Genomic DNA, 25790 nt, shown 5'->3' with positions numbered 1-25790 from the left:
ACCCATTCATCTGTCGATGGACGTTTGCATTGCTTCCACATTTTGGCTGTTGTGAATAATGCTGCTACGAACATGGTACACATGAAGTTTTGTTTTTCTTTTTAAATTAACCTTCTTATTTTTACATAATTATAGATTCACATGCCATTGTAAGAAATAACACAGAGAGATCCTGTGAACTTTTTAAACGCTCAATGGTAAAATATAGAGTAAAAATCTATATTCTATATTCTATAAATATAGTACAATGTCACAGCCAAGGTATTGACATTGATACGTTCAAGATTCAGAACAGGTGCTTCACCAGAAGGATGTCTCCTGTTACCTAATGTCCACACTCATTTCTTTCCTACCCTCACCCTCTCTTCAACCTCTGGCAACCACTGATCTGTTTTTCAGCTCTATAATGTCGTTTCATTTCAAGAATGTTATATGAATGGATTAGTACGGTGTGTGACCTTCGGGGATTGGCTGTTTTCATCCAACACAATTCTGTGGCGCTTTATTCAGGTTGTTGCGTGTGTTACTAGTCCATTGCTTTTCATTGCTGAGTAGTATTCCATGGCATGGAGGTCCAGCAGTTCATTTAACCATTCACTGGTTGAGGAACATCCAGGTTGTTTTGGGGTCATTATTGTATAAAGCTGCTCTAAATATTTGTGTGCAGGTTTTTATGTGCACATCAGTCTTCATTTCTCTGGGATAAATGCCTGGGTATGCAATCGTTGGTAAGTACGTGTTTAGTTTTGTAAGAAACTGCTCTTATCTGATATTAATATAGCTTCTCTTCTTTCTTTTGATTACTAATTGCATAATATATTTATTCCATCCTTTTTTTTGTTTTGTTTTGTTTTGTTTTGTTTTGTTTTTGAGACGGAGTCTCGCTCTGTGGCCCAGGCTGGAGTACAGTGGCCGGATCTCAGCTCACTGCAAGCTCCGCCTCCTGGGTTTACGCCATTCTCCTGCCTCAGCCTCCCGAGTAGCTGGGACTACAGGTGCCGCCACCTCGCCCGGCTAGTTTTTTGTATTTTTTTTAGTAGAGACGGGGTTTCACCGTGTTAGCCAGGATGGTCTCGATCTCCTGACCTCGTGATCCGCCCGTCTCGGCCTCCCAAAGTGCTGGGATTACAGGCTTGAGCCACCGCGCCCGGCCTATTCCATCCTTTTACAGTCAACCTGCTTACATTATTATATTTGAAGTGAGTTACTTTTAAATAGTATATATTTGTTGTTTTGTTTTATTTTGTTTGAGGCGGAGTCTCATGTCATCCAGACTAGAGTACAGTGGCGCAATCTCAGCTCACTGCAACCCCCACCTCCTTGGTTCAAGCAATTCTCTTGCCTCAGCCTCCCGAGTAACTGAGACTACTACCACCAGGCCCGGCTAATTTTTGTGTTTTTAGTAGAGACGGGGTTTCACCATGTTGGCCAGGCTGGTCTTGAACTTCTGACCTCAGGTGATCCACCTGCTTCGTCCTCCCAAAGTGTTGGGATTACAGGTGTGAGCCACTGCACCCGGCCTAGACAGTATATATTTGGATAATGTTTTCTAATCTACTCTGCCATTTACTGTGTTTTAATTGATGTGTGTAGACCATTTGTATTTAATGTCATCACTGACATGTTAGGGCTTAAGACTTTCTATTTTTCTGGCTCTGTTTTTGTTTCTCTGTTTCCTTTTTCCTATTTTTCTGTGGGTTACTTGAACATGTAGAATTCCATTTCGATTTACCTAGTGTGGTGTTGAGTGTATGTATATTTTTGTTTAGCCTTTTTAGTGGTTATTCTAAGTATTACATTATATATACATAATTTATCTACTGAGTATCATTTTATCAGTTTGAGTGAAGTGTAGAAACTTACTTCCTTTGTTCGGGTGCCGTGGCTCATGCCTATAATCCCGGCACTTTGAGAGGTCAAGGTGGGAGGATTGCTTGAGCCCAGGATTTCGAGACCAGCCTGGACAACATAGCGAGACCTTGTCTCTACAAATAATAATTCTAAAAAATTAGCTGGGAAAGGTGGTGTGCTCCTATAGTGCCAGCTTCTTGAGAAGCTGAGGCAGAGGATTGCTCGAGCCCAGGAGGTTGAGGCTGCACAGTGAGCTGTGATTGTATCACTGCACTCCAGCTCAGGTGACAGAGTGAGACCCCATCAGAAAAAAAAAAGAAAAAGAAAAAGAAAGAAAGAAATATAATATGCCTCCTTTTACATACCCTCACCCTTCTTCCCCTGTTATAATGCAGTGTGTTAAATATTTCCTCTACGTACATTGAGAACCACATCATAGAGTGTTGTAATTTGTGCTTCAACTGTCAAACATTATTCAGAAAACTCAAAAGGAAAAAGAAAACTATTTGTTACCCATATTTTGGCTTACTGTTTCCTTTCTTCTTAGGTTTCAAGGTTCCTTCTTTTTGTTTAGAGTGTTTCTTTAGCCGTTCTCTTAAAATAGATCTGCTGGTGATGGACTTACCTATTTTTTCCTCATCTTAGTAGGTCTTCATTTCCCCATCATTCCTGAAGGATGTTTTCACCAGATGAAAGATTCACAGTTGACAGTTTTCTTTCAGCACTTGAAAAATACTGTGTTATTTCCTTCTGGCCTCCATGGCTTTTGATGAGAAATCTGCTGTCATTCAAAAATTTTTTTCCCTATAAGGAAGGTATTATTTTACTCTAAGATTTTTTTCTTTTTTTTGCCTTCAGTTTTCAGAAGTTAAATTATGCTGGGTCTTGTTATGGATTTCTTTAGATTAACCTGTTTAGAGTTTGCTCAGCTTTTTTTTTTTTAATACTTTTTTTTTTTTTTTTGAGACAGAGTCTTGCTCTGTCGCCCAGGCTGGAGTGCAGTGGTACAATCTCGGCTCACTGCAACTTCTGCCTCCCTGGTTCAAGTGATTCTCCTGCCTCAGCCTCCCAAGTAGCTGGGACTACAGGCGTGTGCCACCATGCCTGGCTCTAATTTTTTGTATTTTTAGTAGAGACGGGGTTTCACCGTGTTCGCCAGGATGGTTTCGAACTTCTGACCTCAGGTGATCCGCCTGCCTCGACCTCCCAATGTGCTGGGATTACAGGCGTGAGCCACCGTGCCCCAGCGAGTTTGCTCAGCCACTTAAATTTCTAGGTTTATGTCTCTTTCCAAGTTTGGGAAGTCTTGAGCTAGATTTTTCTAGTACTTTTTTATTCCCTCTCTTTCTCCTCTCCAGAGTGCTAAGGAGACAGGTTTTAGATCTCTTGTTAGAAACTGTGTCATTTATAAAGGTACCTGAGACTCTGTTCATTTTTTTTTTCAGCCTGTATTCTCTCTGTTGTTCAGATTGAATAACTTTATTTTTCCGTCTTCAAGCTGACTGAGTCTGTCTTCTGTCCTCTCCTCAGCTGAGCCTATTCACTGAGCTCCTTATCTCATATTGTGGTGTGTACTGTTCACATTTCTAGTTAATTATTTTCTGTATCTTCTGTTTCTTTGCTGAGACGTTCTGTGTCTGTTTCTTCGTTTGTTTGGAGTGTGCTTATAATTGTTCACTGAAGCATTTTATGACGGCTTCTTTGTCAGATATTCTAACATATCTGTCGCCTGAGGGTTGGCATCTGTTGGTGGTTATCTTTGTTCATTCTGTTTCAGATCTTTCCAGTTCTTGGTATAGTGAGTGATTTTCTGCCTGCATATTTTTGTGTGATGAGACCCTGGACCTTAACTTCGGTGTAGCTGGTTTTGTTTGGTTGTGCTGTGTTGTTTTTGACATTGCTCCAGCAAGAGAAGGGCAGGTGGGCCACCACTTGTTATTACCTGGTGAGAGAATGTCAGGTTTCCTCCTGGGTCTTCCCGGGCACCAAAGTGGGGATGCTCCTCGTAAGCCTGAGTGGGAGTGGAATTCCAGCTCCCTACATGATCTCCACGGGCAGGCAGGGGGCTTGTTCTTAGCTAGCCATGGGGGAGGTCCCAGCTTCCTGTTTGGCCATCTGTGAGACCACCCCAGCAAGGGTGTTAGGGAACCTGATTGCACCCGGTGAGAGTGGAAGTCTAGGCTGCCCACTCATTCTCCGCTGGTGCTGGTAAGAAGGGGCCACAGTTTTCTTACATGGGATTAAGTGGAGTAGAGCAGTTATTATCTGTTTGGCTCGGCTGCCCCTTTCCGGGTCCTGTGATGAGAAAGCAGGCTTTTGTTGGAGTGTTTTTTTGGTCTGTGCCCATGGGTATTTATCGGTGGCTGGCTCCTTTGGCTTCAAGTCAGGGAAATACGTGGTGGAAAGAAAAACCAGTGAACTTAGCACATGTTCTTCCAAGGTCCCTGACCATTCTGCCACCCTCTCTCCACCTGTCAGAGTCTCCTGTGCTCGTTTATGCGCAATGGCCAGGGTTTTCATTGTGCCTAGTGGGAGGCATTAGAAGAATCTCCTCTGAAGATTTAATCGTAAATAGACATGTTTATCTATTTTCCCTATCCCTTCTTGTGAAAAATTAACAAAATGTAGGAAGTGAAAAGATACCACTCGTTCCCAGTCATGTGAGAAGCTTCTGCATGGTCCAATGAACTCCCTTCTGGACTTTTCTCTGCCAGTTTATTTGTGTGCCTCACAAATAAATCTATCACAAATAAAAGGACCCTGCTGTAGATCACTGTCCTGTTTTTATGCTCCTCCCCAACAGGTAAGCATTGGTCCTCATGGTTCTAAAAGCTCCCTGGGTATCCTGCCAAGTGGCCGTGTCGGATTCTGTAGGTGACTGGAGGACTGTCTGTCCACCCACCTGGCCCTTGGACCTGGGTTTGCTCCTGCGATGCCATGACTGTCTAGTCAGTTTTCTGTCGCTTATAACAGAATACCTGAAACTGTAATTTATAAAGAAAATAGATTGACTTCTCATAGTTATGGAGGCTGAGAAGATTCAGGTCGAGGGGCTCCATCTGGTGAGAGCCTTCGTGCTGGTGGGGGCTCCGTGGTGTTCCGAGGTGGGTGCAGGGCGTCACATGGCGAGGGGCTGAGTGTCCTGACACGCTTGCTCAGGTCTCTCTTCCTCCGCTTACAAAGTCACCAGTTCCACTCCCATGACAACCCATTCATCACCTCTTAAAAGCCACACCTTTCAATCCTGCCACGTGGGGGATCAAGTTTCCAACACAAGACATTTCAGGGACACATTCACACTATAGCAAGTAGATTCTCAAACACCTAACCAAGGCTGAAAGGAAAAAGCAGCCCATCTGTTGTTAATGTATACTCTGCCCGCGTACACACACACACACACACACACCCCCTTCTGGGAAGTCTTGTCAGAGTGCTGGATTCTTTTGTATTTTTTGTCAACCATGGTTTAAGAAACCAGCATCAGGTTGTCTCCCACAAGTCCTTGTAAGGAAATCCAGTGGCTTCCCGAGGCCTGTTTTGGATTCTGTGGCACAGCCTGGGAAGACAGAGGCTTTTCCGCACTGACCTATTCCTAGCAGCAGGTCCACTTAGGGCTCATTCAGATGCAGCCTCTGAGGCTCCACCCCTGACCTACTGAGTCAGAATTTTTACCAAGATGCCTGTGCCTGTGTTTCATATGTACAGGCAAGAGTCCTTGTTCCAAAACCCTGATGCAGTTTTAGAATTTTTGAGGTATTCTCTTTATTTTTATTTTAAATTTTTTCTTTGGAATTAATTTTAAAGTTAGGGAAGATTGCAAGAACAGTACAGAGACTTCCAAATACCCTTTCCTTCACTTTCCCCATTATCTCTTTCTCTTCTTCACCTACCCCCACCCCCTCATTCTATTTTTCCTCAAAAAATAGAGAAAGAAAATCACTCCTTCCCAGCCTTGTCCTGGATGCCTGGCCCCAACACCTGGGGAAACCATCTGACAGTAACTGATGGTTTTCCAGAGAGGTAGGCAGATACAAGGCATGTTTTAAAAATTATTCTGTTCCTTTTTTGCTTGTCACATAGATACTAGTAATATAAAAGTCCTATGAGTTAATTTTATTTTTTCTACAAAAATTTTATTTTGTGGTCCTTTCCAATTATATAAAGGACTGCTTTATTTTCCTGGTTTCCTAGTATTGTATGGATATACCATCATTTTTAAAACGAAAATTAGGCCAGGCACCATGGCTCATACTGGTAATCCCAGCACTGTGGGAGGCTGAGGTGGGAGAACTGCTTGAGCCCAAGAGTTTGAGACCAGCTTGGGTGACACAGCAAGACCTCATGTCTACAAAAGTAAAAAATTAGCCAGACGTGGTGGCTCACACCTGTAGTCCCAGCTACTTGGGAGGCTGAGCAGGAGGATTGAGCCCCGGAGGTTGAGGCTGCAGTGAGCTGTGATTGTGCAGCTGCACCCCAGCCTGGGTGACAGACTGTCTAAAACAATATAAAGATAAAAATAGAAATTAAAATCAGTTTTTTGACACATTCCCATGGTCCATGATTCAAAATTTATGAAAAAAATCTCCCTGCTACACCTAACCCCAGAGTCCTAGGTCCCTCTTCAGAGGCAGCTAAGCTTCGGAACTCCTACGCCCTGCACTTGGTGGCCATCTGGATTCCATCATGCACAGGTGTTTTCCTGCAACAACACACTTTGAAGAGAATTCCTTCTCGGTGCAGAGAGGCCTTCGTTCTTTCTGTGCGTGTAGGATCATCCCTTGGGAGGTTTCTGTAGCTTACTTAATCCGCTGTCTTGTTGATGTGTGTCAAGGTTTCCAGTATTTATTAGATCAATGCTGCAGTGAAGCAGCTTTTATAGACTTCACATTGCACATGTGCGACATAAACTTAAGAAATCTCTGCATTGAGGGGTGAGCACGCTGGTTACTTCTGGACATTGTCCAGCAGCCCACCATAGGAGTGGTGGATGTGCAACCTCCCCAGCAGAGTAGGAAGACCTGTTTCTCCACATCCTTGGCCACCCAGCAAGGTAGCTGCCATTTGGGTTTTGCCAAACAAGATAGGGATGAGGTGGATCCAAGAGCAGAAATTACAAAGCAGTGTGTCCCCTGGAGCCTGGACCTGGGGTAGTCAGTTTCCTTTCTCTCCCTTCTATCTGCACATGTTGCTTTGGGCTCTTCCCTCAGCCCCAGCTTCCACCCCCTGCTCCCCCAGTGCTATGGTCTGAATGTTTTTGTGTCCCCTCCCCACAACTTTGACATGTTGAAATGCTAGCCCCCAAGCTGCTGGCATTAAGAGGTGGGGCACTGGAGAGATGATCACGTTATAAGGGCAAATCTCTCATAAATGGATTAGTGCCCTTATAAAAGAGGCCTCAGAGAGCAGCCTTGCCCCTTCCACCATGTGAGAACACAATGAAATGATGGCCATCTATGGAGCAAGGAACTGGGTCCTCACCAGAACCCAACTATGCGGGTATCAGCTGGAGTCTTCCCAGCCTCCAGAACTGTAAGACATACATTTATGTTGTTTATGAGTCCCCAATCTGCGGTATTTTGTTAGAGCAGCCCAAATGGATTAAGACAGAAAATTAGCACCAAAAATTTGGGGTGCTACTCTAACAAATACAACATGGAAGAAGCTTGGAAACTGGGTAATGGGTAGAGGCTGAAAGGGTTTTGAAGTGCAGGCTGGAAAAAGCCTGTGTTGCCGTGAGCAGGCAATTTTTTTTTTTGAGATGAAGTCCTGCTCTGTCACCAGGCAGGAGTGCAGTGACGCGATCTCTGCTTGCTGCAACCTCAGCCTCCTGAGTAGTGGAGATTACAGACGTGCACCACCACACCTGGCTAATTTTTGTATTTTTAGTAGAGACAGGGTTTTGCCATTTTGGCTAGCTAGGCTGGTCTGGACTTCCTGACCTCAGGTGATCTGCCAGCCTCAGCCTCCCAGAGCGCTGGGATTACAGGTGTGAGTCACCGTGCCCAGCCCATGAACAGACTATTACTGGCGATTCTGGTGAGGTTCCAAAAGAAAAGAGGAGATTTGATATTCTCAACCAGAATGTTGGTGAAAATGTGAACAGTAAAGCTATTCTGATGAGATCCCAGATGGAAATGAGAAATGTGTGGTTGGCAATGGAGGAAAGGCTATCCTTATAGTGGCAAATCACTTGGCTGAACTGTGCTTATGTATTAGTGTTTTGTGGAAGGTAAACTTACAGGCCACTGCAATTGGATATGTGGCCACAGAAATATCTAAGCAAAGTTTTGAAGGTGCAGCTTGTGAAATGTGAAAAGAGAGAAGTGATTTAAAGATGGGACTGTTACTTAAAAGGGAAGCAGAACTTAAAGATCAGGAATATTTGTCAGCCTATGTTGATAAGAGCGAGCCAGCCTGTTTAGGAGAGAAGATAAAGGTTTTGCCATTGAAACTGAGGTTGGGAGCTAGTCCAAGAAAATGGAAAAATGACCCCAAAAGCAATTCAGAAATCATCAGAGCTGTTCCGCCCATCACAGGCCCAGAGCACAAGACCCGCAGCAAGCAGGGGACCATAGCAGAGAGCCCCGCTTCAGTCACCCCTGAAGCCCTAGATGGTAGGGCCATCAGCAGAGTTCCAGCCCAAGACAGCCTTGGACCTCTGAAAGAGACACAGAGCTGCCACAGAGGTGGAGCCGCCACAGAGGTGGGGCCACCACAGAGAACCCCCTTGAGGGCAGGCCCTCACTAGGGGCTGCCGTGGGGCAGGCCCACCCAGGGCCTTGGGGGCTCAACTCCTGCCCAGTGAAGGTGCCACCTGTGGGTTTGGAAGGTGGGGTCACCTCCCAACACAGTGGGCCTAGGGAGCACGGTATCAAGACAAAAAGGATTATTCTCGAGATTAATCTCAAGCCGTAAACCATAATGTGCTGTGACCTGTAGGTTTAGGACTTGCTTGGGACCTGTTACTCCTTTTCTTTTTTTCTATTTCCCTTTTTTGGAATTGGAATGTTTATCCTGTGCCCATTCCACCTCTGTGTGTGTGTGGGGGGGGGGGGTCCTTTTTTTTTTGAGACGGAGTCTCACCCTGTTGCCCAGGGTGGAGTGCAGTGGCACGATCTCAGCTCACTGCACTCTGCCTGCCAGGTTCAAATGATTCTCCTGCCTCAGCCTCCCAAGTAGCTGGGATTACAGGCACCCACCACCACGCCGGGCTACTTTTTGTATTTTTGGTAGGGATGAGGTTTCACCATGCTGGCCAGGCTGGTCTCAAACTCCTGACCTCAGGTGATCTGCCCGCCTTGGCCTCCCAAGGTGCTGAGATGACAGGTGTGAGCCACCACGCTGGCCTCACCACTATATTTTGAAGGCACATAACTTGTTTCATTTCACAGGTTCACAGCTGGAGAAAATTTTGTCTCAGGTAGAATTGTGCCTTGAGTCTGAACCGTAACTGATTTAGATAATATTTAAATGAGATGTTGGACTTTGGACTTTTGAGTTGATGCTGGAATGAATTAAGACTTTGGGGGTTATTGGGATGGAATGAATTTGTTTGGCATGTGAAAAGGATATGAATTTGGGGGGAACCAGGGGCAGAATGCAATGGTTTCATTGTTTGTATCTCCCCAAAATTTGTGTTGAAATTGTAATCCCCAAGATGATGGTATTAGGAAGTGGTGCCTTTTGGGGAGATGATCTGGTAACAAGGGCAAAGTCCTCATGAGTGGGATTAGTCCCTCCTAAAAGAGGCCCCGGAGAACTCCCTTGCCCTCTCCATCTTGTGAGGACACAGAAGATGCCTGTGTTTGAACCAAGAAGTGGGCCCTCACCAGGCACCCAGCCTGCTGGTGCCTTGATCTTGGACGTCCAGCCTCCAGAACTGTGAGGAACAGATTTCTGTTGTGTAGAAGCTGCCTGTCCTACAGCATTGAGTTATCACAGCCTCAATGGACTAAGACTGAGACACCTAGCTCTTCCCGGACTGAGGCATCCCTGTTCTACTGTGCTTTCAGAATCGGGTTTCTCCGTTCAAGGACATGATTTTATGCTTCTCTGAAGAGGATTGGTCCCTTCTAGATCCTGCCCAGACTGGCTTCTATGGAGAGTTCATCATTGGGGAGGATTGCGGGGTCTCAATTCCTCCAAGTAAGACTTAACTTCCCCCCGTACCTCAAGACCAGGGAACTGGGCAGGGGGGTTCTCACTTGGAGTAAGAGTCAACTTCGTCCCATAAGATCAGGGAAGCGGGGCCTGCATCATATTTCTCTGTTCACCCCCAACCTGGATGGGAAGTCATTTGCACACAGCGGCCCTATAGGCAGTGTGTCCGACTGATCACCTGCCGTCTCACCTCATCAGGCTTATCAGAACCAAATAGAACACGTGCTGTATGTCCATTTCTCTTCCATCGCTCTTACCCTTTCGTCCCTTTACTTCTGCTTTACACCCAAAAGCCTCAGAGAGACCCCCAAGCCCATAGCTCTCCCTGCGTGTGCTGCCCCCAGTGCCCCTGCGCTGCCGGCTCTGGCGTTTTCACTTCTCGCCCCTGAGGGTGCCACGCCCGCTGGGCATCCCTCCACCTTTTCTCTTCTGGACCAGCCCTGGTTGCTGCAGGATCAGATTACTAATAAACATGTATCCTGCCCTTTCCTTTGAACAGACGAGCTAGCGGCCCAGCCGGATCTCTCCCAGAGAGAGGAGAGCGAGCCTCGCGTTCCAGAGCCGCAGGATCTGCAGGGGAAAGAAGTGCCCCAGGTCTCCCACTTGGGTGAGTAGTGATTCCGGAGCTGAGTGGACAGAGGGGGAAGGGTTGCTGGCAGCCAGAGGTGAGCCCACTTGCTGGCTTCTCTCTGCAGCCCCTACTTGCCTTCTTCATTTCCCCAGACTCTGTGTGGGTCTTGCATGTCTTGCCTTGTCCCTGACTTTTCATAGAAAGAATGGGGGATCTTAATTTTGCCAGGCATTGGGATTGTACTCCCTCAGCCAAGGACTGGGAAATAATAGGAATGTCTGTCTCCTCTGCCTGTAAGTAACATCTGGTTTGTGCCGACCACACAGCGGCCCCTCCAGGAGTGAGGTCAGATACTCACGACAAGCCTGGTTGCAGAGGGAGTGTCTCCTCCTAACTGGGCACCGAGCACAGCCCTTTGAGGTGCCTCACCTGTCTAGTCTTCCGTCTGCCTGGTGCAGGGGTGCTGTGAGGACACTGGGTGTGGGGAGGTGCTGGGGCTCAGCAGCAGCAGTTTCCAGCCCTCCTTCAGGCTGTGTCACCAGTGCTTGCACCCATGATCTCCATGCCATGGTGCTTCGAGGCACCTGCTCCTTCAGGAGGAAATTTGACAGAATCATCAGCAGCTCCACACCTCCTTCCCCTTTGGGACCTAGAGCGTGAAGCAGACAAAGTTTTGACACACCATCCCCACCTGGAACAAGCGTTCAGAGACGGCGTGGCACAGTAGCTCCTGTCCCATCTCTACCCCGTAGGCTCTGCACAAGCTGTTTGTGCAGGATGTGCAGAGTGTGCAGAAGCCTGTGGTGATGACTACGGAAAACCCACCACAGAAAGTGGGAATAAATGCGGGGCTGGGGGAGGTACTTGTCTCTGCCATAAAGTAGAGTAGAACCCGGATCTGCGTAGACTCTGTCTAGCTTCAGAGCTCATGTTTGTGGAGTTGGCCCATTCTGCCTTCAAGTTCATTCGCTCAGCAGACACTTCCTGAGTGGCCACCCCCTGCCAGTCCCCAGGAGGGAGCCCAGGGCCGCCCCCAGATCATAGCCTGGCATCTGTTCAGATAGCACCCTCCTAGGTAGTGCTGTAGGTGCAAGACAAATCAATTTTTCCGTTTCCTCCTCTGGAAAGACTCTCCAAGTCTCCAGCCATTCCAAGTAGAAGAAAGGAGGAAACGTGAGGAGCTGCAGGTGCCGGGGTTCCAGGCCTGCCCACAGACGGTGGTGCCTCAAAACACCTACCCAGGTAAAGAAGGGCCAGGGAGGTGTGGGGTGTGTGCCTGTGTGTCTGTGTGATCACATGTGTATCTGGTGTGTCGCATGAATGTATGTGTGCACGTGTGGCATGGGGGATGGTGGTGTGGAATGCATGTGTGCGTGCATACACATGGTGTATGTGGTGTGCTGCATGTGTGCGTGTGTGCGTTCCCAGGTGTACCTGTGTGTTGGGGGCATGTGGGTGTGTGATGGAAATGTGCGGTGGTGAGGGCATGGGACAGTTAGGAATTGAACTTCTCAGGATCTCCGCTGACCGCTGCGGTGGTGTTCTTACCTGCTTGCCCAGATTCCTCTGTGCTGGGGTCATTCTCCAGCTCACTCCCAGTCCCGGGCTCACCCTCCTTGCCTTTTCTGGGGGTCAGGGAGGGTGTGTCAAAGCAGGGTGCTGCTGTAGTGTTGTTGGTGATGTGGCGAATGTTTTTCTTCTCTCAGCATGGATGGCCAGCATCCTGGCACAGGGTCTTGGAATTGGGATTAAAGAGCAGGTTTCTAGTGTGCTGAAGCTGCACAGGACTGTTGGAAAGTGTATGTTCCATTCCTGCTTTCAGAGAAATAGCCACAGTGTAGACTCTGAGTCGTCTTGGTAAAAGTCACCACCTCCAGAAGCAGAGGCTGCAATGCTGCCGTCTTTCATAAGTTCTAAATATCAAACCCAAGCCTCTGATTCTTACCAGAACCCACGTGTCACTGTAGTTTTCTGCAGCTATGGAGACCGACTCACACGCATTATGTGTTCTACCTGTGATGCTTTTGAAGGCAAGATTTGTGCCATTTTGACCCAGCTCCATGCATCTTGTACTTGGCCCCCTTTCATGCATGGACAAAGGGGCTTTTCTAGTGTGGGAGATCTGAAAGGATGAGATCCTGCCCCACAAGCATGGATGCCCACCCCTGGTTTTCTAAGGCCCACCTCTGCATGCCGAGGGCGATGCATTCATTTGGGGTCCACGTGGAGTTCAAGCGCAGGCTTGATGTTTGTGATGCACTTTGAATCTTCTCCAGCTTCTTTTTGCCCATAGCATGTCTCTCAGCCCCATTAATATACTTTTAGAAGATGGATGGATGTTCAGTTGTACACAGGAGTTTTCAACTCCGTTCTTCCCTTGTTAGACTCTGACACAGACTGCTCTGAAACAGTCAGAAGCCAAGGGTTGCTACTGAGAAGGGAGAGATGATAGATTTCAAAGAGTGGGCACTGTTTTTATTTTGGTAGCTCCTGCCAGCTTGCCTTCCTAAAAGGCTTTTCCCGCCAGCTGATGCCGGATAGCTGGTGACAGGTCTGCTTCTCTATATCCACGCCCACACAGGACACTCCCAGATGTTGCTTACCCTCTGGTGTTTTGGGCAGACTTCTAGCAGTCTCATCTGCTTTCTCCAAGGAATTTTCTTCATATTGTTGTGTTGATAGCACATAATAGGACTATCCTTGATTTATTTCCCCTTTTGTAGAAATTATGCATTGAATTTTGGTCATTTTAGCTGATTTGAGGTGATGATGTCCACTGTGAGCTATATTACTCTGTTAGGGCTTTCATAACAAGTACCACAGACTAGGTGGCCTAAACAACAGAATTTTATTTTCTCACTATTGCAGAGGCAACTAATAGAAGATCAAGGTGTCAGCAGAGCTGGTTTCTTCTGAGGCCTCTCTCCTTGGCTTGGAGATGGCCACTGCCCTGCTGTGTACTCACGTGGTCTTACCTCTGTGTTTGTCAGTGTCCTGATCTTCTCTCATAAGGACATCAGTCATATTGGACTGTGGAGCCCACCCACCCATATGTCCTCATGTTAACTTAATTACATCTTGAAAGAGCCTATCTTCAAATACAGTCACATTCTGAGGTCCTTTGGGGTTAGGACTTCAACATGAAATTTTGGGAGAACACAATTCATCCCCTGTAAGACCTCACCCTCAGGACCTTCAAAATTCATGTGTCTCCCACATGCAAAATCCATTCACCTCATCCCAACAGCCCCCAAATTCTCAGCCTATTTCAGCATCAACTGTAAGTCCAAAATCTCATCTAAATATCAACGTCTCAATTGGGTATGGGTTAGACTTGAAGTATGATTCATCCTGAGGCAAAATCCTCTCCAGCTATGAACTGTGAAGCCAGATGTTTTCTGCTTCCAAAGTACAACTGTGAGAACAGCATAGCATAGACCATTCTCGTTCCAAAAGAGAAATCCAAGAGAAGAAAGGATAATGGGTCCCAAGCAAGTCTTAAATCTAGCAGGTCAGGGCTAGGTGTGTATTACGTGCCTGTAATCCCAGCACTTTGGGAGGCTGAGGCGGGCGGATCACCTGAGGTCAGGAGTTCGAGACCACCCTGGCCAACATGGGGAAACCCTTTCTCTACTAAAAATACAAAAAGTAGCCAGACGTGGTAGCACACACCTGTAATCCCAGCTACTCAGGAGGCTGAGGCAGGAGAATTGCTTGAACCCAGGAGGCAAAGGTTGCAGTGAGCCAAGACTGTGCCATTGCACTCCAGCCTCGGCAACAAGAGCGAGACTCCATCTCAAAAAAAAAAAAAAAATCTAGCAGGTCATTTCCATGGGATTTTAAGGCTCAGGAATAACCTTTGGCTCAGTTCTCTGTTCTCCAGGCCCAGCAGGCTACTGGCCCTGCTCTTTGGAACTCAGAAGGAAACGACTTCACCTCCTGAGCCTGTACCCTCTGGTCCTGTGATGACAGTGGCAGCCCTGTACCCTCTGGTCCCGTGATGGCAGTGGCAGCCCTGTACCCTCTGTTCCCGTGATGACAGTGGCAGCCCTGTACCCTCTGGTCCCGTGATGGCAGTGGCAGCCCTGTACCCTCTGAGCCACCTTTGGAATCATTCTTCCCTTTTCCTGAAGGATAGTCCATATTCATAGCCAGATAGCTCTGTTGGCCAGTTTGTAGAATCCCAGAAGTCCAATAGCCTTCTTTTGTTTCATCCCATCTCTTTTCCTCTCAGTCCCAACTGGCAGTGTTTCTGCTGGTGTATAACACTCAGAAACCCTGCCCTCCATGCAGTTCACAGGGTTGCAGGCCGTCAGATGAGGGTGTCCTCCGTAGACCTTCCTGGATAACCTCATCTGTGTTCCTGGCTTCTCTTGAGATGGTAGATTGGATCCATGAATCACACTCGGAATCTCTTTTTTTTTTTTTTTTTTTTTTTTTTGAGACGGAGTCTTGCTCTGTCGCCCAGGCTGGAGTGCAGTGGCCGGATCTCAGCTCACTGCAAGCTCCGCCTCCCGGGTTCCCGCCATTCTCCTGCCTCAGCCTCCCGAGTAGCTGGGACTACAGGCGCCCGCCACCTCGCCCGGCTAATTTTTTGTATTTTTTTTTAGTAGAGACGGGGTTTCACCGTGTTAGCCAGGATGGTCTCCATCTCCTGACCTCGTGATCCGCCCGTCTCGGCCTCCCAAAGTGCTGGGATTACAGGCTTGAGCCACCGCGCCCGGCCCACACTCGGAATCTCTTTAACAGATGATGAGCCAGCCTCACTCTTGATGTCTCTCCAGTGCACACTTTCTTATTTTTTGCAGAATGGATAGACAGAATTTTCCAAATCTTGAGGTCATGGTTCCTTTTTGCTATAACATTTCCTTCCTGAGTTTCTCTCTCATCTCACGTTTCACTGTAAGCAGCAAAAAACTAGTCTTTGCCTTTGACACTTTGCTTAGATATCTCCTCAGCTCAGTATTCAAGTTCGTCACTTACAATTTCTGTTTCCACAGAGTTTTGGCCAAATTCTTTGCCACTTTATAATTGGAGGATCTCCTTTTCTCCAGTTTCCTATAATGTCTGTATTTCTACCAGCCACCTCCTCAAGGCTTTTTAAACATGCACTTCAAAACTCTCCTAGCCTCTACCCATTACCTAGTTCTAAAATGACTTCGACAGTTTTTGGTCTTTGTTTTAGCTGCACCCTACTTCCTGGGCCAAAGTCTACATTAGTCTACTGTGGCTACCATAATGAAGTACCGCAGGCTGGGTGACTTAAACAACAGAAACTTATTTTCTCACAATTCCAGAAGCAACAAGTCCAGAATCAAAGCGTCAGCAGAGCTGGTGTCTTCCGAGGCCTTTTTCCTTGACTTGGAGACGGCTCCCATCTTGCTGTGTCCTCACAGGGTCCTTCCCTTTGTTGAAGTCTGCCTCCAATCTCCTCCTCTTAGAACGACACCAGTGATTTTGGATTGGCCCCACCATGTGACTTCATTTTGATTTAATTACTTCTTGAAAGACCCTGTCTCCAAGTAGTCACATGCTGAGGCCCTATGGGTTAGGGCTTCATCATGTGAATTTTCAGGGGGACACAATAACACGCACGGTCTGCTTTCACAATTCCATCTCCTCACCCGGTTAACAAATAGGAGATCTTAGCGGCCCACCTGGTCACTTTGTTTTCTTCTTCCACCCAAATCCATTAACAGAAGCCAACTGCCGATCAAGTACCGTGTTGTCGGCAGCCTGGTAAAAGTTACACCTTGCTCTTGTCTCCACCCCATGAGGTCCACAAAGTACATCACACACATGACCTCACCTGCCCCACCAGCACCTTAGATCGACTGGCTGCCACTGTCATGCTCACCTTATAGACGAGGTTACCCAAGCTCTGAGAAGCTGTCTGGCTGGAACGAGGTACCTGTAGCTAGAAAACCAAGAGTCGAGATGAGCGTCAAACACAGCCTCTCGGCGGGGCACAGTGGCTCACACCTGTAATCCCAGCACTTTGGGAGGCTGAGGCAGGTGGATCGCTTGAGATGGGTGGATCGCTTGAGCCCAGGAGTTTGAGACCAGCCTGGGCAACATAGTGCGACCCCATCACTACAAAAAATTTAAAACACACACACACACAATCTATGTCTTCATCTGGTGATTTCCCTCCTACACTACATGGGTTCTTGGCAGACTCGGTACCCACTCGCAGACTCATGTTCCCCCGACCCCGTTGTGACTGATGGACAAATGCCCCCACCGCTTCCACCACTGCCCTTCATCTCTCTGCTCTCCATAGCCTCTGTGTCTCCTTGCGCTGCTTCCGTTTGTCTAGCTTATCCTGTCCTGAGCTGCTCTGACCCGTCAGGGCTCTCCTCCCCACAGCCATGAAGCCCAGACTAACCATGTTCCTACTCATATCTAGGAGGGCCTGATTCACTCCCCCAAGTTCTAGATTTGACTTCTGCATTTCACAGCAGTGAGGAAACAGGCCACCTGTGTGATGGGCTCTGCTCCGTAAGCCAGGAACTCAGGCAGGGCTCTGCACTGCCCGCCCAGCCCCTCCCCGTGGTTCCACCTTCCCAGCATCACAGACTCAGGATGCAGGAAGTCCAGAGCAGCTTTACCCATCGCCACCTGTAGCCTCAGAAATGCGATGCTACTGGGAGCCGGGGAGCCGTGGGGCACCCGCAGTCTGGGACTGTTGAGCAGCCCAGCAAGGCTGAGTAGCATTTCAGCCCTCCTTCCTGGGACAGATCACCTTAGTTTATGTGTAAACATGGCAACCAATAGGTCATCGGGTTGCATCCAGGAGCAGATAGGAATGTGCCTATCAGAAGTCTAGCACAGTCCCTGGAGCATGCAGGTGCCCAGCACATGATATGTGTAGGGTGTAGAGTCTTCCTCTCCCAAGGCCTTTCACTCTCCTGATAGAGCTTTCCCCCATGCCTCGTTAAGTACGTGATCTGTAAATGGCCAAGGCTTTGCACGGATAAATACAGACTCCTAGAGCTTGGGGGGATGGGGTGGTAGAGATCAAAAGGGTTGGGGGTGAAGATAAGGGAAAATGGCTGGGAAGAGGGAGAGCAAAGTGTCCAGCATGCTCTGGACACAGCGTGGCCTATGCTGAAGATTTCTTCCTCACAGGCTACACCAGTGGCCCCTGCAGGGCTGGCCAGGCCGCCCCGGTCATCGAGGAACATTGTAAAAATAAGGGTTTGTAAACTCCAAGCTGAGTCTTCCTGCGCCGGGGTCGTAGGGGCTGGGATGTGGCCTGTGCAGCACCGCTGACCTGCATGTTGCCTTCCTGTAGCTGGCGGCAACCCGCGATCTCTAGAGAACAGCCTGGACGAAGAAGTGACCATCGAGATCGTTCTGTCCAGCTCTGGGGACGAAGACTCCCAGCACGGCCCGTACTGCACGGAAGAGCCGGAGAGCCCCAAAGAGGAGCAGCGCAGCCTGCCCGCCTCCCACCGGGGCAGCGCCGAGGCTGAGGGCGAGGTGCAGACCTCCAAGAAGTCCTACGTGTGTCCGAACTGTGGGAAAATCTTCCGCTGGAGGGTCAACTTCATCCGACACCTGCGAAGCCGCAGGGAGCAGGAGAAGCCGCACGAGTGCTCAGTGTGCGGGGAGCTATTCAGTGACAGCGAGGACCTGGATGGGCACCTGGAGAGCCACGAGGCCCAGAAGCCTTACCGGTGTGGTGCCTGCGGGAAGAGCTTCCGACTCAACTCCCACCTGCTCTCCCACCGGCGGATACACCTGCAGCCGGACAGACTCCAGCCGGTGGAGAAGAGAGAGCAGGAGGCGTCCGAGGACGCGGACGAGGGTCCCAAAGAGCCGCTGGAAAATGGCAAGGCCAAGCTGAGCTTCCAGTGCTGTGACTGTGGGAAGGCCTTCCAGCGGCACGACCACCTGGCTCGGCACCGCAGCCACTTTCACCTGAAGGACAAAGCCCGGCCCTTCCAGTGCCGGTATTGCGTCAAGAGCTTCTCGCAGAACTATGACCTCCTCCGCCACGAGCGGCTACACATGAAGCGCCGTTCCAAGCAGGCTCTGAACTCCTACTGAGCCTGCCCACCTGGGGCGGCCTCACCCTGGCCGGTGCTGCCCCCTCACATTGGTACTGATCAGCGCCCCCACCCAGGACGCCCCTTCCCCAGGATAGAGAGCACACCTCCCTCCTGTCCTTGCTCTCAGGTAGTGAGCGTTCGGGTGGTGCCGTGGGAGCACTCTCCCTCCCCCAGGTATTGAAAGAGTGGCCAAGTGAGTGTTCTGTTTCTGCTGTGCCAAAAAACGGGGGGATGTGCCACCACCAGGTTGGACATGCCAGGTGTTCTGCGTCTTAGAGACCCCTGCCCCGTGCTCCCCAAGCTCGGGGAGTAAAACGGTTATCCCCCGTCGGGGCGGCACCCTGGTCACCAGCCAAACCTCAGTATACTCCCTCCCTCCCTTCCCTGTCTGAACCTGAAGCTTCAGGGTGCCTGCACTTCCACTGAGAAGCTGCTGGAGGGTGTTGGATTGGAGGAGGGAAGAAGGCAGGGTGGGACTGACGGGTTCAGTGGGGAGCAGGGTCAGGCACACTGAGCCAGACATGTCATGTCTGAGCCCAAGATTCGTGGCCATCAGGTAGGCAGGAGCACCCCCGCAGATCCAAGATGATCAGGCAGCCCTTTTGGGCTTGGAGTCTGTGGCAGGGGTCTGCAGAGCTCCTTCTTCAGGTTTGGTAACAGTCATCATACCTTTTGATTTTCCTGAGGGCCAGTTACTAAGCATCTGGAGCTCACCGAAAACAAAGCTTACATTTTAATTTGTGTTGCACACCCACCCCATAGTGTCTTTATACCCCAGAGATCCTTGGTAAATGCTTGCGGGTTGGAAGCTGCGTGGTCATCCTTTAAAAGGCACTTAAGTCCCTTCTTCCAATCTGTCCTGTCTGGGAATGTGGAGCTCAGCCCCCAGTGAGGGGTTCTCCTGTCCCGTGAGCCAAGCTCCAGAACAGAACCTTCCCGACATCACACTTTACATATACATTAGCTTGGAGTGCTGGTGTGTCCATTTTCTAGGTCTGTTGTAACGAAGCACCGCACACTGGCTGGCTTAGAACAACAGGAGCGTGTTCCCTGACAGTTCTGGGAGCTGCACATTCGAGATCAGGATGTCCTCAGGGTTGGTGCCTTCCGAGGGCTGTGAGGGAGAAGTGGCCTCGTGCCTTTGCTGGCAGTTGCCGTTCCTTGGTGTGTGGAAGCGTCACGCACTCTCTGCCTTCATCTCCACGTGGCAGTCTTGCTGTGGCGTGTCTGTCCCCAAGCCTCCCTTTGTTTAAGGACACCAGTCATATCGGAATAGAGCCCATCCCACCAACTCCAGTATAATGTCTTCTGTGTCCGCAGCAGCTGTTTACCAATAAGGTCACATTCTGAGGTACTAGAGGTTGGGACTTCAACATTGGAATTTGAAAGGGACAGCATTCAGTCCGGATAAACGTGAGGTATGCTATCATTCCTGATTCACAGATGAGTCAATACAAACTTGAGTGAGCTTGCTCACTGTTCGATCGAAGGCAGTGTTCAGACCCAAGTTTGGCATTCAGGGCAGGTGTCCTCTGCATGGAAGAATCTTACTCAGTAGCCTTAAGGCTGACAAATTCCCCTCCTCCCTGCCTTCTGATGGGGGCTGGGCAGGCCAGCTGGAGCTGTGTCTCCTGCTGGGATTCTGGACTGAGTGACAGTGGGTAGTGAAACCTCAAGCAATTTAAAACGTGGTATTGTTCCTGGAAGACTGGTTATGTTGGCTAGGGTCAGCAAGAGAGGGCATCAAGGCTGTAGTCTAGCAGTGACTTAATCTGCAAGTCACACCAGACGGGTATTTTGTATTATTCATATGTCAGATCCTACCAACAGGCAGTGAGCCAGGCAGAGCTCCTGGTGCTCCTTGTCACTCACGTAATTTTCACATCAAGAAAACTCTGGGCCGGGCGCAGTGGCTCACACCTGTAATCCCAACACTTTGGGAAGCCAAGGTGGGTGGATCGCCTAGCTCAGTGACACCAGCCTGGGCCACATGGCAAAACCCCATCTCTACCAAAAATACAAAAAATTAGCTGGGTGTGATGGTGCACGTTTGCAGCCCCAGCTACTCTGGAGGCTGAGGTGGGAGGATTGCTTGAGTCTGGGAGGCAGAAGTTGCAGTAAGCCAAGATTGCGCCACTGCACAAGCTGGATGACAGAATGAGACCCTGTCTCAAAAATAATTTAAAAGCCTCTGCCCCAGACTCGTTAAAAGATTTTATAACCACAACTACTGTTTCTGTGTAGATGCCTCTGCGTGCCCAGGAGCAGTAAATGCAATAAAATCATTTGGTTATACTTTGAACACAAACGGTTGAGGCTTTTGCTTTCTAAATAGTTTGTCTCTTGAATCAACATATCTGGAAAAGGGAGAAATCCGATTTTTAAGGCCAAGGGAGGGGAAAATTCCAAGTAGAAGCCAGGCTGTCTGTGCACGTTTACCCCACCTACCTGTGTGCTCCTACCTGTCCTGAGGATTCTCTCAGTACCTCTGAGGTCTTGAGAAGGTTGTTCACCTTCCTGCTTCAGACGTCTGACTCAGAGAAGAACATTGTTCTACTTACCAGAGTGTTTTCTGTGTAAAACCACATCATGAAGGAGAAAGCGACAAAGGGAATGTGAGGGGACTGGAAACCACAGGGAGGCTGTCTCTTGAGTCCCCACCACCGATGCAGAGCCAACCAAGGCACCTCAGGAAATGGAATTGCCTCTGGATTTGGAAATCCTCCTGGGTAATGTAGCTGAAACCCAGGTTGATGCCATGCCGCAGGAGCAGCTGGGGGAACCGGCTCTCAGGAGAGGTCTGCCAACCCTCCAGCCCAACACCCTTCACCACGGTGGTGGAGGGGGCTGCACCCCAGTGATCTTTGTCGCCCTTTTGACCACTGATACCTTTGGCCTTAGCTGAGAACAGCCACCCCTCGGTCCTTCCCCCCAACCCCAGGGGCTGGGTAGCTGGCTGGAGCTATGTCTCCACCTTGCTCTGGAGGTTGAGACCCCATCTGAGCAACATCCTCCCTCTTCGTTCCTCCGATCCCTTGGCATCGCCACAAAACCACAGGTGCATAATAACTCACTGAGTCAACATTCCTGTTAGGCTTTTCATTTTCATTTGAAAAGTAAAATGTGGCTGGGCGTGGCGGCTCATTCCTGTCATCCCAACACTTTGGGAGGCCGAGGCAGAAGGATTGCTTGAGGTCAGGAGTTTGAGACCAGCCTGAGCAACTAGTGAGACCCCATCTCTACGGAAAAAAGTAGAAATAGTAGCCTGCTGTGGTGGCACATGCCTGTAGCTATTTGGGGGGCTGAGGTGGGGGAAGATCTCTTGAACCCAGGAGGCAGAGGTTGCTGTGAATGGTGGAGCGCCACTGCATTCCAGCCTGGGCAACAGAGCAAGACTTCATCTCAAAAAAAAATAACATAAAATGTGAAGCACAACCAAAAGATGTTTTCTAAGACCTGTAGGCTTTAGATAGTTCTGGTCACCTGATCTGGCCCCTCCCCAAAAGAAAGAAGAAGAAATAACTGTTTCATACACTGGGGATAGATTGTACTCCTGGTCACACCACAGATTTAAGCCAACCTTAGTCTTTTTTCTGTTTTCTTTATCTCCCCAACTCTTGCCTCAGCTAGAAGAGGAAACAAATTAAAAAGATGAGGCCACTGGTGGGAGGGTCCCTATCAGTCCTAAATCATACTGTGGTACAAAGGAAAGAGAAGGCCAGCATTGAAGCTGTGGAGATCTTGTCCAAGTCACTTTTCTCCTGTGAGATGGTTTCCCTTCCTCTGCCAAAAGCAGTTGGACCAGACACAAGTACTTCTGCTTGCAGAGTTATGTAGACGACTCAGCGATGATTATAGCACTTCAGCAATTCCATCAAATAAGCCCACTTTTATTTTGTTTTATTTTATTTTTTTCCCTAAAGACGGGCTCTCACTATTTTGCCCAGGCTGGTCTCAGACTCCTGAGCTTCTCCCACCATGGCCTCCCGAAGTGCTGGGATTGTAAGTGTGAGCCAGCACATCCAGCATCCAGCCACACTTAATATTAGCAACAAACACTGATACTGTTTGGTCTTAAAAGTGATGGTCAGTGCCCACTACTAGTCCATGCAGCAAGGCTAGAGGTTAGAAAACTTGCTTAGGGCAGACTGGCCACAGGAAAGGGAGTGTTGAGGGGACCACTGAAAGACCAGGTACCTCCAGCAGCCCAGACCCATATATAGGGCAGCCGGTAGAGTGCCAGTGGTCCAGCATCTGGGGGATGGTTTCTAGCAATCATGAGCTCATCAAGGGCAAAGCCCAGGGGGTCCATCTGTACCTGTTTTGCCCATCAGAGGCCAATTGGGAACTTTATCTTCTCTTGAAACCATAGCCTATAGCCAGGTCACCATGATTAATGTGCATATAATCACCAAAGTACAGAGAAGCCATAGAAATTCCCTGTGAGAAGATGCAAAACTTAAGTATGGGAAAGCAGAGTCCTCAGGAATACACGGAAGTGGGAGGAACCAGGGGCTTACCTCACACATCTTGGCCATAGCCAAGAATATCACAGGCAGGCCGACAACTATGTGACAAAGGGCTGTCTTCTAATCACACAACCAAATGGCAGGGGAACCACCCTTTTTCCATCACCTGCTTTAAAAAAAAAAAAAAAAGTAGGCCGGGTGCGGTGGCTCAAGCCTGTAATCCCAGCACTTTGGGAGGCCGAGACGGGCGGATCACAAGGTCAGGAGATCGAGACCATCCTGGCTCACACGGTGAAACCCCGTCTCTACTAAAAACATACAAAAAACTAGCCGGGCGAGGTGGCGGGCGCCTGTAGTCCCAGCTACTCGGGAGGCTGAGGCAGGAGAATGGCGTGAACCCGGGAGGCGGAGTTTGCAGTGAGCTGAGATCCGGCCACTGCACTCCAGCCTGGGCGACAGAGCGAGACTCCGTCTGGAAAAAAAAAAAAAAAGGTGCCGTCTCAAAAAAAAAAAAAAAAAAAGCTCTGGTATGGTTTGTCTATCCTGCCCCCATTATATTGGTCTTCCTATGCCTTGTCAAAATACGGAGGGGTTGGATACCTGCTATTTTGTACCTTTTTACGTGAGGATCAATCAGGTATAGCCACAAGAGAAGATGGAGGAGAGTCTTAGGAAAAGACAAAGTGCATTCTACTCACAGATCCTAGAGACAGGAGGCACAGCAGGCCAGGCAGGGCCACATGGCAAAGACACCAGGAGGCAGAAAGCAGAAGACAGGAGCAAGGAGAAGGTTTGGGCCACTAACTTTATTGGGGTTTTCTTGGAGAGAGTCAGAGCAGGGCAAGGGGAACAGTGTAGGATTGGCTAGTTTGAATGATTTCTATGGGCTTTGAGTTACAGGGATGGCTCCTAATTGCCTGGCACCAGATTCTGGGATGCATAAGACGGAGGAATGTTGCCTCCTGGGGTGTCCTGTCAGATATTGGAGGTATGGGTCTGAATGGGTTAGTTTGCATATCAAAGGCATGCTCCTTGCTGGTCAAGGATTCACTGGCACATAAACCTCAGATAAGGGGCCTAAGGACTAAACTCTAACTGGTATTGTCTTAAATTTCCTCCTGAGGGCCCTGGAGGAAGTCGTTCCCAAGAGACAGACTTAACATTCTTTTCTACTGACCCCAAATTTTAAACAAAGCTTCTCTTCTCTAACCTATTGCAAATCAGAAAAATCTGTGAATTCTACCTATGACCTGTAAGCCTCCGCTTCAAGGTATCCTGTCCTTTTGAGGCTAAACCAATGCGTAATTTCAATGTATTGATTTACAATTTTGCTTGTAATTTCTGCTTTCCTAAAATTTACCCTGCCTTTTTTTTTTTCTCTTTTTCTTTTCTTTTTCTTTTTTTTTTTTTCTTCCTTTTCTTTTTTTAATGACTAGTCAGATGCAGTAGTGAGAATCGGGGAAAGAGTAGAACAAGGCGTTTGATGTGTAACTGACTGTGAACAATCGTGATAACTCGTTACCTTTGCACCAGCCGCCCTGCCTTTAAAAACCCTTTCTTGCAAGCCACTGTGGAGGTCAGATATTAAGTGTGAGCTGCCTGATTCTCCTTGCTTGGCATCCTGCAAATAAACACCTTCCTTTCTCCTGCCACAAACCTCAGAGTGGATGTTTGGCCTATTGCACTGGACGAGTGGATCACAGTTAGATTAAATAATGGCCAGGTGTGCAGTGTTGGGGCTCGAAGATGGCAAGTACAGACTTGCATTATAGTTGAGAAGAAGAGGACAGATGATATCCATCACATTCCTTTCTTACCACTTTCTCCATGGTTACTCACCAAGGGCAGAGACCTCTGTCTGTGTCTGCTTACATTATCTAGCTTGCAGTCTAAGTCAACGTGCTTCTGCAAAATGAGAGCTTGGTATGTGTCGGATAGCGCTGCACCCCATCGCTTCTGCCCTCCAAAAGAAACAAAACTCCCATCCAAGCAGGTGCTTGGAAACCGGCATGTTCAGGTGCTGGGGAGAGCTGCCACTGTCTAGACACCAGTCTCTGGTATGAACTAGGTATCCTGCAAACACTGTTTCTCTGGCATCAACTAGGTATTCTGCAAACACTCTTTCCAAATACAGTCACATTCACAAGCCCCAGAGAAAGATCTTCATGGGGGCCGCATTCAAACCACTACAGTTCTTTTAAGGGAGGATTTAAATCTCAAAACCAGTTAGGTAATCAATAGTGTTCTACCACTCCAGGAAACCAAAGCTGCCCTCCACATTCTGGTTTCCACAGTAAAGTCATACTCCCTCAGGAAATAGTTGTCTTCATGTAACCAACTCAAGTTCAGCTGCTCACAAGAAGCAAGGTGTGTTCAAAGGAAAGCAGCTTTACTGATGAAATGCTATCTGATGGGCAATGCCAAGACCTTAAAGAAACCACTTCCAAAGTTTGGGCTGAGGGCAGGGGCTTAAAAAAGGGAAGCCTGGTGTGAAAGCCGTGCTGGAGTTGTGCAGGTGCAGGGGCTGTGTCTTGCCCTGAAGGCTGTCTTGAGTTATGGTCCACCTGGAGCGCAGGCTGGCACCATCTCCACAGTGGCCATGGCCATGTAACTGAGCAGCTTGGCAGCTAAGCCTCAAACCACGTTTTTTTTTTTTTTTTTTTTTTTTTTTTTTTTTTTTTG

At 48.6% G+C, this 25790-nt stretch overlaps 1 protein-coding gene across 2 annotated transcripts in view; it reads left to right on the top strand.

Moving 5' to 3' along the window:
* ZNF496 (zinc finger protein 496) overlaps window positions 1–21721 on the top strand; it is a 33134-nt gene extending 11413 nt beyond the window's left edge. The window contains exons 8-11 of one of the 2 annotated variants that reach the window (XM_025358101.1): window positions 9864–9996; window positions 10511–10618; window positions 11711–11824; window positions 17880–21721. In XM_025358101.1, coding sequence (XP_025213886.1) covers window positions 9864–9996; window positions 10511–10618; window positions 11711–11824; window positions 17880–18637 — 1113 coding nt within the window. In that variant the 3' untranslated portion in view covers window positions 18638–21721. Of the gene's footprint in view, window positions 1–9863; window positions 9997–10510; window positions 10619–11710; window positions 11825–12288; window positions 13180–17879 lie in introns of those variants that run through there. The other variant, XM_025358109.1, reaches the window with a different exon arrangement.
* Window positions 21722–25790: the final 4069 nt, after the last annotated feature.

This window comes from Theropithecus gelada, chromosome 1 (genome assembly GCF_003255815.1).
Source record: "Theropithecus gelada isolate Dixy chromosome 1, Tgel_1.0, whole genome shotgun sequence".
Taxonomy (NCBI): Eukaryota; Metazoa; Chordata; class Mammalia; order Primates; family Cercopithecidae; genus Theropithecus; species Theropithecus gelada.
Note: the sequence above shows the minus strand (reverse complement) of the source record. Positions and strands in the feature narration are given on the sequence as shown.